This window comes from Lucilia sericata, unplaced genomic scaffold (genome assembly GCF_015586225.1).
Source record: "Lucilia sericata isolate MDLA Ls3-8-SP2 unplaced genomic scaffold, ASM1558622v1 Contig000010F_arrow, whole genome shotgun sequence".
Classification (NCBI taxonomy): Eukaryota; Metazoa; Arthropoda; class Insecta; order Diptera; family Calliphoridae; genus Lucilia; species Lucilia sericata.
Window position 1 is genome coordinate 532,795 of NW_023994050.1, and position 16,313 is coordinate 549,107.

The window sequence follows — 16,313 nt, forward strand, 5'->3', positions numbered from 1 at the left end:
AAGATTCTTTATTGTTGAATCCGATTTGAAAACTGCATAACTTCTAGAACATGAATACCCTAATATACATACATACATATATACATATTTCTATAATTTTTTGTTTGGCTTTTAATGTAGTTGTATTTGAATTAAATTTTTCTATCGTGGGATTTTTAATATATAGTAGGATTTTATCATATGTGTATATATGTATTAAAAATGGGAACTTCCAGGAATATAACTCTTCGGGGATATACATATGTATGTATATGAGCATTTTCTTGAAAAACGGAAAACTTTAATTACAAGTCAAATGTAAAATTCCTTTATCATGATAGAAATTAAAAAAATTAAAATATCTAAAATTTAAATTGTTGTTGCACGTCTACTCATACCTAAAAATAAATAATAAATTATAATCCGTTTCTTGTTATGTAGCAAGTTATTTGTGGGGTAAATGGTTATTCAGATTTACTTTTATGATATCCCATCTACAAACAAAACAGGCGACACATCAACCGTTCTACGAATTATACGCGCCATCTTGTTTAAACCTAGAGTTCAATATCTTCATTTTAGTACACAAAAGTAATTAAGGCTCTGTAGCGGTCAATTTCATTTTCGTCAGCGACCATATTTTCACCATACAGGAGTGTCGACGCTTCAATAAGTGTACACAAACTCCTACAGTGGATCTGATTTAAAGAATTTTATAAAATAATTCGATTTAAAATTTGTATTTCTTATTCGTTTGAATAATCGAGGAAATTTTAGAAATTATTCGATATCTCGAATAATGAATTTATAGTGAACTTTTATTCGAACAAAACTAAACTCGTATAATTAACACCTGTAGTATTTACTAAAAAATTTGTTTTATAATTACTTTTAACTCTTGTGAACACATGTGTCGCATACAATAAAACTAACAAATATATACATTATTTTTTTTACAGGTCATAACCAACCAGATGAACCAGAACCAGAATTTTTATCGCTACTTCCTAATATAACAGTACCTCAGGGTCGTGACGTTTCATTCACATGTGTCGTCAACAATTTAGGACAATACAAAGTAAGTTTTTAGTATATTTTTATACCCTACACCACTTTAGCGGGGAGAGTATATTGGGGTTGTGCTGATGTTTGTAACGCACAATAATATTGGTTCTATACCCACCTTAAATTATACCAATCGGCTTAGAATCGGACATAGCCGTCTGTCTGTCCGTCCATGTAAACCTTGTAATCAAACTACAGGTCGCAATTTTAAAGATAATTCAATGAAATTTGGTACGTAATCTTCTATTGTCACAGGGACGAAGCCTATTGAAAATGGTTAATATCGGTCCATTATTTCACCTAGCCCCCATACAACTGAACCCCCGAATAAGCCTTGTAAACCTTGTAATCAAACTACAGGTCGCAATTTTGAAGATAATTCAATGAAATTTCAATGATATTCTATGGTACCGGAGACAAAGCCTATTACAAATAGTTAACATCGGTCCATTATTTCACCTAGCCCCCATACAACTGAACCCCCGAATAGGGCTTGTGAACTTTGTAATCAAACTACAGGTCGCAATTTTGAAGATAATTCAATGAAATTTGGCACATGATATTCTATGGTACCGAAGACGAAGCCTATTGAAAATGGTTAATATTGGTCCATTATTTCACCTAGCACCCATACAACTCAAAAATTTTATAGTTATAGGGTCTCATTTGACCATAGCCCCTATACAAAGCCCCCCTCAAAATTTGAATGTCCACAAATAATAAAATGTCCACAATTTTATTCAACAATAAATGGCTTAAATATAATTTAAGGCAAGGTACAATTCAACTTAAATGCTTTATTATGAAAACTAAATCACATTTGAATTTTGTGTAGGGTATTATATGGTCGGCCTCGCCCGACTATAATTTCTTACTTGTTTTATATTTCCCACATAGAAAAGTCGATATAGCATTAGGCATTAAGGTTATGAAACATTATACATATTTGTATCGAATTTCATTGCCATAGGAGTCCTTATATAGAGCGTGTGGGACCGATATTCAGCAAATATTAGGTTTTGGACACAATATTGTTCTGTTGAATATTTGCTTATAATTAACATATTTACAGAAGTTTGAGAAATCCTTATGATTTTAACCGAAATCAATAGGGTTCGTCCTTGGACCAAAGATTATACAAGTAAATTATTTTATTGTATATGTACATACATACATATTTTACTATCAGTAATTTGTTTATAATGACTACACGAACAGACGAAAGACAAACAAATAAGATTAATCTTATATTTTTATATAAGAAGTCAAGGCCAGGAAAAACTTCTCGACATGCTGTGCTCCTGTTCATGTCTGCTCCGGATCTTGCCAATTCATCCGCGATTTCGTTTCCATGTATGTTATTGTGACCCGGTACCCAGCGCAGATTGAATGCGTCTTGTTCTTTGAGAACCTGTAGGTCTCTGCTACAACGTCTGATTACTTTAAATCTAACACATCTGTTTGCCAGTGCCTTTATGGTATCTTTACTATCTATGCAAATCGTAATATCGCATGTAAATATTGGTTTCATAGATATTAGCTTTGCTGCTTCAGCCACTGCGAATATTTCAGCTTGAAATATGCTACATGCATCATTTAGTCTAAAGCTGTGTCGAATGCCTTGTATTTCACAGAAAATACAACCGCCTGTCCCACTTTTCCTTCTTTGAGCCATCCTTGTATACCTCAATGCCTTCTTGATTTATTACTTTCCAGTTTTCCCTAGATGGGGAAATTGTAGTAATATTCTTATCCCAACATATCTGAGATGCTTGATAATCCGTACTTATATTAGTATGTATGTATAATGAAAATCTCTGATAAGCGAAGAGTGTTCAGCTGGCCATTTTGTATAAGCCTAATTTGCGTTTTTTAAGCGTATTCTTTAATGTGTAAATGTAGAGGATCTATTCCTAAGATTCTACACATTGCCTTAGTGGCTGTGCGTCTACGTGCTCCTGATATACTCAGTACCACTACTCCATTTACTCTTAATAAATTTTGTATGACTACGTGTGTTCATATTAGCCACCAGACAATGGAACCGCGCGCCAGAATTGGTCTAACTATAGCCTTGTATATTCAGTATATCAATCGTGGTTTGAGTCCCCATGTTTTTCCCATAAGTTGTTGACATGAATATAGCTGCGCGGAAGGTTCTTGCACCAAAATGACCAGAAAAACTGGTTTTTATTATTAGAACAATAATGCCTATCACGTAGTAATAGGTCCTAATTTTGGTTATAACCCTAATATATACTTAGGCTCTAATTTTCTAAGATTTTTAATAATGTACTTACATACAAATGTATATAAGTGTGTGTGAAAGAGTTAAATTGAATCTGTTTATTAATTAAGAATGAGTTCATCATGCAATAAAATTAACATCTCTTCCCCCTATTTATTGTGAATAATTAATCTACATATGTATGTATGTGTGTGCTATAGTGCATGTATCTTGGTATATGTATATGTAGATACATAATACGATGTACATACATTAGAGGTGTTCAAAAAAATCCATTTTTCCCATATCGGTCTTATTTGTTAGTGTTACTTGAGTATAACGGGAACCCGTGTCGGAAATCGATTGATAATTATTAAATTGGGTAAATAATAAGATCTTTTTTGATTTCTTCAATAAAATTGCCATTCAATTTTACACCAGTAAGTTTCAGACACTAATAGACAAAATAAGACCCATCTGAGCAAAATCTATAGGTTTTGGTCAACCCTATTGTAAATAGGTACGAATGTACCCCAGTAGTTTTTAATGTAGCAATTGTCAACATTAGAATACTTAAGTCCGCAGCAAAAATGTACATAATGTTAAAATTTACATACATAAAATGGTAATATTGGCATTTAAAAAATAAGTTCAAACGTATATCGTCACCTGAAATGCAAAAAGGCTTAACCACCAACAAAATTTAAAATCGACTTTTTGATTGAAAATGGTCCACTGCATCAAAATACATGTTGTTGCAAATTTTTAGAATCCTTTTGTAACAAATACCGACTTTGATAAAGTGAAATTCAAAAGAGCGTAACAACAAATTAGTCATTTCCACAAGTAAGAAAGTCCTAAAAAGCAACATAATAGACAATGTCTGACGGTACAGCTATATTCAAACGTCTTTATCGATGTTGTGATACAATACTTGTAAATTTCGTTTTTATAACAAAAATAGTTTTAATTTTATTTAGTTTTTGTCTCCCCCTTTTGCATTTCAGGTGACGATATAGTTAGTTGTAAGTCATTATTGACTTCTTGTAAGTATGTACTTACTTACTTACTTACGCCCTTTTTCATCATTTATGTGGAGGATGTAAATTGTCACCACAGGAACATTGCAAGTAGTTTATTGTTTAAGCAATAATTGTTGTTTTTTAATAGTTATCTCATTTCTCAAAGAAGTTCCAAGCACTACCTGAATATTTCCAATTGTATGAGTGTGAAAAATACTATTGTTGGCACTTGCAATTGTTAGTTTATGCGTTAGCTAAGAGTTTAAATTTAGTTAGTAAATCAACACTCATTCATACACGCAGAGAAAACAATTTGGCACTATTGACCTTAATTGGACAGTGAATTATGATTGAGATTTAATGTTCTTGTGTAGTTGTTATAGTTCATAAAGAGTTATTAATTTTTAAGACGTCATTCGATAAAAACTTTTATATACATACTTTTTATAAGCAGTTTTCCACTTTCTGTTTTCATTCTGAACCAATTGTGGTTTTAATTCTTTAGAAGATGAAAAGTTTGCGGAAAATATATATTTAAAATTACTAAGCTAGATGCTTTTAGTTTATTAGTACGGGTAGTTTATTAGTTTCGGGGTACACGCTTGGTATACCTTATAATCATGGGAGTAGGAAACTGTTATTCATCCTTTGTTCATACATACATATGTCATCCATTGACGAATTCTACTTACTACACAAAATATTCTTAACTATTTGAGAATTCTAACATTGAAGTCCAAATGGAGACATCTAACAAACATTTATACTTCAATAAACTGATAATTCAACGATTACTTAATTACTTTTCTCGGTGTAAGTATGTACATATGAAGACAGTTAGTGAGACATATTTCGAACATAGAAGATGTAAGTATGTATATATTATTTTATATGTATATGTACATACATATATATAAAGTTTGTACATGTAAACAATATGTGGTCGAGTGTCTACTTATTACCCTCATATAATACGAATAAATATGTTTTTAAGAAGAGATTTTTGAAACGATTTTATGTAGGAGAGTGTGTTTATGTGTAAGTGTGGTTAACTAAATCATTTATGTATGTTTGTTTTGTTTTTGTATGTGTGTACATATATGTATATATAATTATTTGTTTGTTTGTATATTTTTAGGTTGCCTGGATTAAATCCGATTCTAAAGCAATACTCGGTATTCACACCCATATGGTGTCTCTAAATCCAAGATTATCAGTGACACACAATGGTCACAACACCTGGAAACTTCACATATCCCATGTACAGCTAAATGATTCGGGTAGTTATATGTGCCAAGTGAATACAGACCCCATGAAGAGTCAGGTATGTGCTTATCAGTGTATCCCCATAAAAAGCCTTTAAAACACACACATACTTATACACTTACTAAACTACAACTACATTTGTACATCCATGATTTGTCCATGTGTGCATGTATGACATTCACATAAATAGTCATTCTAAGCTACCACCTGGCCATTTAGTCTGTCTTGTCTCGGTTTTCATTCAATCCTTTTAAGCTTGTTTATAAATTTTCCATTACACCATAAATGAATGACTACATACAAATACATATGTGTATTTTTTTGCTGTGTGAGTGTTACTGTCCAACACTTTCAAATGGCCATGTCCTTCCGTTTTCTATCACTAATACCGGAACTTTCACACACTCACATATACATAGACGCTTATATACATACCTCAACAGACATCATGGTCAGTCAGTCTCATACTTTAACACTTGTAGTTGATTTTTTTCTTCTCTTTATTTAACGAGTTTATTTGCGTTTTTAAAGTCACACAAACAAAATGTTTCTTTCTAATTTTTTTTTTGCAAAATGTTTGTAATTTAGATTTTGTGGTGGGGACATGCCTCGGTATCTATGAATTTCATTTTCCTGTGCTTCATCATGCTATATTGCCGCCACGATTGCACGAATTGTACTGTTGACAAAACAAATGAAACTGTAAAAACGAGTGTTTATGTGTTTCAATTTTTTATTCTTATGCTACACATTGACGGCAATTACTCTTAATCCATACAAATACTAATGTCATGATATTTACTTGTATTATTTTTGTTTATTATAATCCTCAATCTCATCTTATTATTTTTGGTATACCGGTTTTCCAGAGTTCGACTCATCCCCTTTCGTAAGAAAAATGAGTAAACAAAAACAAGAATAACAAGAACAGGATCAGAATCAGAATCAACAACAAATGAAATCAGAAATAAGTAAAAAATAATAAACACATTTCGAGTAATTGGGGATTTAAAGTTTTAACAAATGTTTTTCTTCTGTTGTTTACCCTATGTACATAATCGTACATTATACGAGTTCATATATATGTATATAGGTAGGTACTGTGTTTGTGTGGGAATAAATCTGACCATTGAAGATTATACATATGTATGTATATTAGAGGCGCCCAAATATATCGAGTTTGTTTGGATAGCTCTTATTTTGTTCATTAGTATCTAAACTAACTGATGTAAAATTTTAGCTCAATCAGTTAACGGAAACACGTGCCGGAAATCGATTGAAAAATTGTATAATTGGATAAATAATAGAACTTTTTTTGATTTCTTCGAAATTTTTGCCATTAAAATTATGGGGCCTGTCACAAAATTCCATTCCGATCGAAAATGGAATTATTTTTCCTAATTTTCTTCTTCAAAAACGGAAAATGACAAGTTTTTCGAAATGAAACCACCTCAAATTTTCAATGTGGAGTTGACAATTGTTTAAAGCTATTATTTTTTTAAGTTTTTATCGATTTATTTATAATTGAATTCTGTGACAGGCCTGTATATATTCTTTCGGCCCAATTTAATCTTTTAAAGAAATTAATATGTTTTATACCCCGTTGGATCGAAAATATCGCTACAAGATAATCAATTTTTAAATTTTAATAGCTCAGTCCTATTAATTACTCAATTTTACACCTTTCAATCGATTTCCTCTACTGGTTCATTCCTTTTATCCGATTGGACTTAAATTTAACACCACTTATTTTTAGACACTAATATACAAAATAAGATACAAATAAAACAAAATCGATATTTTTTGAGCGCCTCTAATGTACATACATGAATACTTATGCTTGCATGTAGTGACTAACCCATACAAAAGAAAAGTGTACAGTATATGAGGACAGGATTGAAAGTCTTTTGAAAATAATTATTTTTTGTTAAAAAAAAAATAATTTAATCTAAGCAATGAAGTAGTGTTTGTTATCTTAGAGTGATCAGAGGGAACTGCATACCTATCAGACCAACCGTTAAGGAATGACAATTTTATTTGCCTGTCCCACTGTGTTTCGTTACCGCGTAATGAGCCAATTGCAGCTAGAACAGCAGTTAATAACTACACAACCTATGGAAAACTTTTTAGACTGCCCTAGATAGATACTAGAAATACTAATAGAAAACAAAAATATTTTCATTTAAAAGATGAGAAAAAACACAAGAAAATACAATAAACTATTTTGTAAACCGTTGGTTGATTTTAAGAAAATCCTTTCTGAAACAACATCATATTCAACGATAATGTTTTCTACAAATAACCATATGTTTTGTTAATATATACATACATATTTAGGATACTATTTCATACTTAAATATATTATAGTTGCATTGAATTGGCATTACAATGATAATATTGTGTTCAGTTACAAACAGGTAGAACATAACTTGAGTACGCAGTATCTGAGGCATTTACAAATTCGTATTTCAATAAATTATTTTTTGAAACTTGCGAAATCGGTCTAAGTTCAATATTGACATTGACAATATATAAAATCCGTACATTTTATATTATATGTATTAAAAAATGAAATTAATTCATTATATATGTATATTTTTTAATGTGGTCGGGAAAGATCTGTGAAATTTGGACCTTTATGTAATTTACATGTCCATCCAACAATATTAATTGTATATACATATCTAAACATTTGTTATCCTTTATTATGCACATTCAAACGTACATACACATTTTATTCATTTGTCTTGAGCCATTTCGATTTTGTTGTTCACATTTGCCTATCCTCATATAATTAAAAGTAAGAAATAAAAAAGTAAAAATTTTAGTATATGTCCTTTTGTAAATATTTAGTTTAATCAACCACAGCAGAATAAAAAATCCAATTAGTACAATTTAAATTGGTCAAGAACATTTTGATTCTATGTTATTTAATTTCAATTAGTTACAATATTAAATGTTGTAATTACAGATTTTAATGAAAATAATGACAATAAAGGTTTAGATATTTTGGATTCTTTTGTACTACATTTTCAGGGTAATTTACTTACAGTATACATATTTCGATATTATATGTATGTAAGTAGATAATTATTGGGTACATACATATGTATACATACATAGTATTTACTCAATTTTTTAAATTTAAAAGAGTTCTAGTAATTTAAACCCAAATATACAGCTAAATCCAAATATACAGCTAAAAAAATTTTAATGGAAAAACACAGGCCAACGCACTGTGGGAGAAATATACAATTCAGTGGCGCGAAATAAAAAAAAACTTTCAGATTTTTAAAAAATTATAAGTTTTAGGTTGTCAATGAGCTCAAATATATGTATACAACATAATTAAATAGCATCACCCATAACGGGTTAACACTAAGTTGAATGAGAACATTTTTTTATATTTAAAATTTCAATATTTCGGAATAGTTTTTATATCATTGAATATTTATGTCCACTGTTCGTATGTAGTGGATAGTTTATAGCTTTCATATACTCGGGAACTATTCGAGGCAAATTAGGTAATAGGTTGTACTTGCTGTTCTTAGCTACAGCCATGCGAAATATTTGGTAATAATTTTTTTTTCAAATAGTTCATCTTTAAAAAGCTATTAGTTATCGGTGCAGTGAAATGCAGTTTAGATATGGGTTTGTGCTTTTAGTATATACTGTATAGTATAATTGGTGAAAATTTCAGCTGCGGAAAAGTGCTGGTTTTTTATTAATTTTTTTTAGAAAATATGTCGACTATGGAAGACAATTAATTTCTGGTTTTCAGTCAAATAAATGAAGTTTTTGCAAAATATTAGATCCTTTAGATACATATATGTAATACTTCATCGTGTAGCTTCATTTAGTTATGAAGTAGAATAAATTCCAAAAAATGGATAATGCATCACAGTGGGACAAAAATATAAATATGGCGGAAGTTAATTAAATCTCACAAAAATCATAACAAATGCATAGCAAAATAAACAAGTAACAGTGCACATTGGTTCAAAACATCACTTTTTCAGTCCGAAATTAAGATCGACAAAATAATGAAACTCTTTAAAGTCTAAGATGGAGCATAGGCATAAATAGGTATATTAGAACAAATTTAAGCGACAACAAGTAAGAAAGTATAGTCGGGCGTGGCCGACCATATGATACCCTACACCAGTTATGAATATTAAATGTGATTTATTTAAGACTTCTATAAAACTTAGTTGTGCCGCATTTTATCGATATAACTGTATATTTAACATAATTATGAGCTCAGAAGCCCTTTTCGGGGGTTCTGTTCTATGGGGGCTAGGTGAAATAATGGACCGATTTTAACTATTTTTAATAGGCTTCGGCATGGTTATCAACCCATTGTCTACAATTAAGATGTGTTATATAACACAACTTTTTTCATTTTGGAAGGACTTTTCGGACTTGCGAAAGTTTTTTACAACTAATTTCCAGCGTGAGAGTCTTTGCTTCCAAGCAGCGGTTGCTACTGCCCGAAATAATAAATCAGTTTTAATACAAAATTTTTTTCTTCCTTCCTACTGCAATTTGTTGCTAAGAAATTACGAAAATTCGGACGTTTAAATACAGTAATTCCATGCTAACACCATGGATAACAGGATGGCAAAAACACATGTCTGATAAGGACAACATCCTTTGCGTAGTCCTTTAATCAAATTTGAAAATGCTTATAAAGTAGCACCCTAGAAAATATTAAATTACCCAAAACGCGCAGAAACTCGGAATTTCTGGTAAAGTGAAACTAATTCACAATATTTCAGGTTTAACACACGTTAACAATTTCTTAAAAGCTTTCACGAATTTAAAATTTTAAAATCAAATTCAATTTTTTCAAGGTTATTTTAAAATTTAAATATTGTCTTTTTCGAAGTGAAGGAATATTACTTCCAACCATTTACAAGAATATATATAAACTACTGACACCTCTAAGTGCTATCCATTTGACGGTTATTGAAAATTATTTACACACTTTCCAGAATTAACGTTTAAAAATAATGATAAAATGTAGACTCTACAAAAGAATTTTTTTTAATATTTTGAAATAACGACTTTGACTGCGTGCAGTAGAACAGTGTTTAGCATTTCGCAAAAATTTATTGCGAATTTGAATATATTGCTGTATTGTTAATATGATGATATCAAAAAATAAATTTGAAATTTGAATTTCGCACAGGAAAACTGGTAGTTTAAACTATAGAGCAGTGCTATATTCGGCTCTGCCGAAATTTATATACCCACCATCAAATTTTAAGGGAAAATGGACCTATGTATACTGTATAAATTGATGTTTTTGCTACCACAATTTAAACATTTATTAGATTTTTTCTGAACTGAGTTATCATATATAAATAGTAATATAGTCAGGACTGATCCTCCTAAGAATTTACAAAGATTTTCAGTAAAACTTGTTATGTCGAATATCAATGCATTCTAAGCCTTAAGGTTAATTATGGGCCGAGCTCCAAGAATTAAGGTAATTTACTGAAGGGGAGCTTATATGGGGGGTAGGGTCGCATTGCTATCATTTTGGAGCAAGTTATGACCGTTATAGTCGTTTTCTGAGAGGGACCTTATATGGGGGGTAGGGTCAATTATGGACCGATTCTCGTAAAATTCGGTAGGGTGATTTTGACTCATATAAAACTTTAGAATTTTATTGACATTCTTATGTTTTTAAACCATCTATGTTTACATTGTTTTTCGGGGGGCAGCTTGTATGGGGCTTTGCGAAAATATGAACCCTGTATGACCCGTTTTCAATACCAAACAAACTGCATCAATAAACAAATTTATGCAAAATTTCAGCTCCTTAGCTCTTCTCGTTCGGACTCTATCGTGCTTTCAACAGACAGACGGACGGACATGGCTAGATCGTCTTAGAATTTAATAAGGACCCAGAATATATATAGTTTTGTGGGTCAGTGACCAATATTTTGATGTGTTACAAACGAAATGACAAAAACAATATACCCCCATCTTTTTTTATGGTGGGTGTAAAAAAGTGTTGTCTTTTCTCAAAACAATAAATATTTATACACCCACTCTGGACAAATCGTCCTCAACAGGACATTATATCAGTCCAATCTTGGCATATGTATTTTATATCATTTAAACTGTCTACAATTATATGTAGTATTATAATTTTTAATTTTATAGAAATCTGGGTATATATATAATATTAAACCTAGGATTATAAAAACTTTTTGACTTTTACCCTACAGTTAGTATAACATAAAGATAGTATTATATAATATAATATATTCCAATTTTTATTCTATTAAAGATACATTTTTGTAAAGCAAATGTAAATAAAATATTAGTTAAAAGGCTAACGAAATTTATGTAGTTTATTCAATAATATATACTCCAGCAATTATTGGTATTACCAAATTGGTGTATAATTATAATATATTTTCAAATAAGGTTGCCCAATACAACAAGTTATAGCACACCCTGTATGAAAACCGGATATTCCAAAGTATACTATTTCGATAGACCACATCTTTGTCTATAATATCACTATATTCTCTAATGGATCAGATCACAAATAAAGAAGATATGAATTAAATTCCGCTAAATTGGGGTTTTCTCCCACTGTGCAACGATGAAAAAACTACTTAAATAATTTTCATTAATCCCAGTATTATTTGTTAAGCTGATTCGGAATATGGACATGAAAAAGTCGTATCACCCACCAATTTTTCACATTTCCATCTTTTAGTCTTTCTGACTAATTGTAAACAATTTTCTGTATTTTCTTTAATTTATACTTATGTACTTTGTTGTTATTTCAGTCTGGCTACTTGGATGTCGTAGTGCCGCCTGATATCTTGAATCATCCAGATCAAAATCTAGAGGAAAGTATAACCAATGAAGGTGGTACCATTACACTTATCTGTAGTGCAACTGGAGTGCCGATGCCAACAGTACAATGGAAGCGTGAAGGAGGAAAGGATATTATTTTAAGAACTGAGTCCAGAGAAAGACAAGGTTGGTAGAGAACTATAACATAGATATATAAAATTTTTAAAGTTAGCTAAGATAAGCCTAAAATATCAAATTCTTTTGTCAAAATTTATTTCGAAAGATTTCAAATTTATTTCGGACTAATTTTTCGAGCATTTCATATTTCCCAACTTCTTTTCTATTGATATTTAAGTGTACATACTTATATCGACTATGTATAATTATCAGGGAAATTTAAAAATCATGCTCTAAAAACAAGTACACCTGTTACAAAAATAAAATGTTGTTTAGTTTTCGTAATAAAGCATTTAAATTGTATTGTACCTTGCCTCAGATATACTTAAGCCATTTATTGTTGAATAAAGTTGTGGACATTTAAGTCAAATTTTGAAGGGGGCTATGGGCAAATGAGACCCTATAATTATAAAATTCATGAGGGTTATCAAGGCTAGTATAGAACTTGGTTTTGCAGCTTTTTGTCGAGATGCGATTATATTACACATAATTATGAATTTTCAGTTCAGTTGTATGGGGGCTAGGTGAAATAATGGACCGATATTAACCATTTTCAATAGGCAAATTTTGAATAGGCTGTAAAATTTTGATGAAAAATTTTTTAAAAAAATTTTAAAAATACAGATAAGTAAAAAAAACTTTATTATTTGTTTTTTTACTTATCTGTATTTTTAAATAATTTTTTTCATCAAAATGCACTAAAAACGTAATATATGCTCTAAAAATATGACTTAAATAAGCTATTCAAATCAAGTCATCAAAATTATCTGAAATTGTTCTGAAACGTGTAAATATTTAGCACTTGAGATCAAATAACGCAACATAAAAAACATACATTTTCATATTTTGGTTTCCCTGTTAATTATAATTTTTTTGTCTTATTTCAGTTGTGAAAAATGTGGAAGGTGAAAAACTTGTCCTGGGGAATGTTCATCGAACTGATATGGGTGGATACCTATGTATCGCTTCGAATGGAGTTCCACCATCAGTTAGCAAACGATTCGACGTTCACGTAAATTGTAAGTAATATAAATTAGTTTTATTAAAATGTTTTAATAACAATAGAATATTAAATAATAACAAATGAATTGCTTGATACCGCAAAACGATTTTTATGATATTGAATAGTAAACAGTAATATAGAAAAATAACTAAAGTGCCAGAGCCACACATTGCTACTTATTTGACACGCAATAAAATAAAATAAACAAATACGAAGTTCCTGGTTCGTATCCTCGCTGGCTCAAAACAAAACTACTTTCTTAACTTAATAGAAGAATACTTAAAATTTGGGACTGAAACTTTTATGGTAGTGTTGGAAAAAATAAATTGTATGTACAAAAACTTATTTATGAAAAATTTTATTCCGATTACATATCAATTAAAAATATATATATAACAGATATGACCAATTGTTGACCGATCCGAAAAAAATTTCGCAAGGTGGTTTATATGTACGTTAAACACATATTAACGGTAAATACATTTCCGAAAAAAGGGAATTTTTTATATAAGTAGTAGGTACAATGTACTTACTACTACATATGAATGTATAATGTAATTTCATATGTAGTAGTAACCCTGAAAATAACTATACATACATGACAGTACAACAGTATAGTACGAAACACTTTTATATTCCGAAAATTACATCCTTCATCTCAAAGGTCCCAGCTAAATCTTTGCTTAAAAATTCACCAGAACACATCAAGTAAAGTGTTTACAATTCTTCTAAAAAAGTACTTATTTTTGTTAGAGAAGTTCCAAAAGTATGTATGTCTTTATTATTTGGCCGGAAATAAGTTGTTTTGTTAGTAGATTTATTTAGAGAATATTTATTAAAAATACAAAATTAAAAGTCGAAGCAGACAGGGTTTGAACTCACAAGCTTCCGTCTGCAAGTTCACCGTTGCTTTTACTATACACAGAAACAAATTGATTTATTTTTTTTTTTTTTCAGACTTTAACTACACAGTACGTCATTAAAAAATAGTTAATGAAAGCCCTTGTAAGCAAAGTTTTTCCTGGGATGTTCGACCTTACCAGACTTGTTCACTATTTCACAATATCTATTCATACGAACAAAATTGAAGTGAACTTTGACATTAACGCCATTTAAGTGCATATTCGCAATAATATGTACATACATACATACATACATACATACATACATACATACATACATACATACATACATACATACATACATACATACATACATACATACATACATACATACATACATACATACATACATACATACATACATACATACATACATACATACATACATACATACATACATACATACATACATACATACATACATACATACATACATACATACATACATACTTACATACATACATACATATGTATGTACATATATGTATATGATACAGTTTTACAAGTTTTGTCATTGTTCGCGAAAGATTTGTCTGCTCGTATCACTTGCTGACAAACACATTGGTGAAAGCATAAATTTCCATAACTGAAACAATGTTTAATTGCTAAAAACACTTAACAATATTAATTGCTGTTGCGATTTTGTTTTTGACCAGAAACATCAGATGCATTCATCTAAGTTTTAAACAAGTCAAAAACAAACTCAATGATTAAAATGTGTTAACAATACATAAACATTAAAAAACACATAAAAAAGTATATACGTCTAAACAGTAACCCACAAATAAGAGGTTAGTTTTATAGGAGGATGTGTCAAATCCGAAAAAATACATCTAGGCCATTACCGGGCCGGTTGTGCGCTCCTTTTCATGGAAAATGTTTGTTGTTAAAAAACAAAAATCTCATATAATATTCACTGAATGTATTATTGTCCGATATTCATAAACTCAGTTTTCTGGACGTAGTTCAGTGTTCGTGAGGAATGTTATATCAGGAATAATATCACTCCCAAGGTATTTGGATTTAATTTCGGCAATGGAAAATAAAGTGATCTAGAGTTTCACTGTCCTCTCTACATGCGGTACATTCGTCTGAATCCTCGCGTTAAATTTCGTCCACTTAGAATACGTACCATCATACTAACCTCAAACTTTCTCATTTTTAGGAGGCTTCTCGTTCTGCTCTCGTTATGGTCACCCCATATGATCTACCCTCCGTTTCATAAATCTGCCCTCGATGCCGTTCGATAGGTTAACTATCACGATCTCTATTCCCTTTAAAGCTCTTTCGTTGCCGACTACTCCCGAGTAGTCTACTTTGATATTACACTTTTGTCCATAAAGGCCACCTGATTAATGAAGTTAGAATAGGTCTAATTACACTTTTATAGAACCAATGTGTCATGGTTCTCCTACATAACGCCCAGCACCAATGTGCCTTGTTGATCCTATCCTGTATGTGGTGTCTCCATTTTAATTTCCAGTCAAGCATTACACCTAAGTACTTAACTCTGTCTGTCACCGGTAATTTTCTTGCCCAGGAAATAGAGTTCTTAGACATTTTTGTCTTTCTTGTGAAGAGACAGATTTCCGTCTTCGCCGGGTTAACATTGAGGCCTCTTTGTTGACCAAAGCTCAAGTCCCTATTTTAAGTGTCTTCAGCTCTTTTACACAAGTAAATTGGATCCTTTCTCTTAGAAGTATTACAACATCGTCTGAATAGCAGACAGGTCTAAGTCCTTGCTAGGTTAGTGTTATTAAGAGGCTATTAATCGTGGTTACCCAGAGTAAAGGGGACAATATGGAAAATACCACTTTCCTGATAGTTATATTGTAAGTCTCTCAGCATAT

The 16,313-nt window shown here is 30.8% G+C and overlaps 1 protein-coding gene across 3 annotated transcripts in view; it reads left to right on the forward strand.

Moving 5' to 3' along the window:
* The window catches only part of LOC119603919 (lachesin), a 139,975-nt gene that overhangs the window by 108,969 nt on the left and 14,693 nt on the right, over positions 1 to 16,313 (forward strand). For all 3 annotated transcript variants that reach the window (XM_037956217.1, XM_037956227.1, XM_037956209.1), the window contains 4 exons: positions 939 to 1,057; positions 5,432 to 5,617; positions 12,372 to 12,567; positions 13,446 to 13,577. In XM_037956217.1, the coding sequence (XP_037812145.1) occupies positions 939 to 1,057; positions 5,432 to 5,617; positions 12,372 to 12,567; positions 13,446 to 13,577 (633 nt within the window). The remainder of the gene's footprint in view (positions 1 to 938; positions 1,058 to 5,431; positions 5,618 to 12,371; positions 12,568 to 13,445; positions 13,578 to 16,313) is intronic.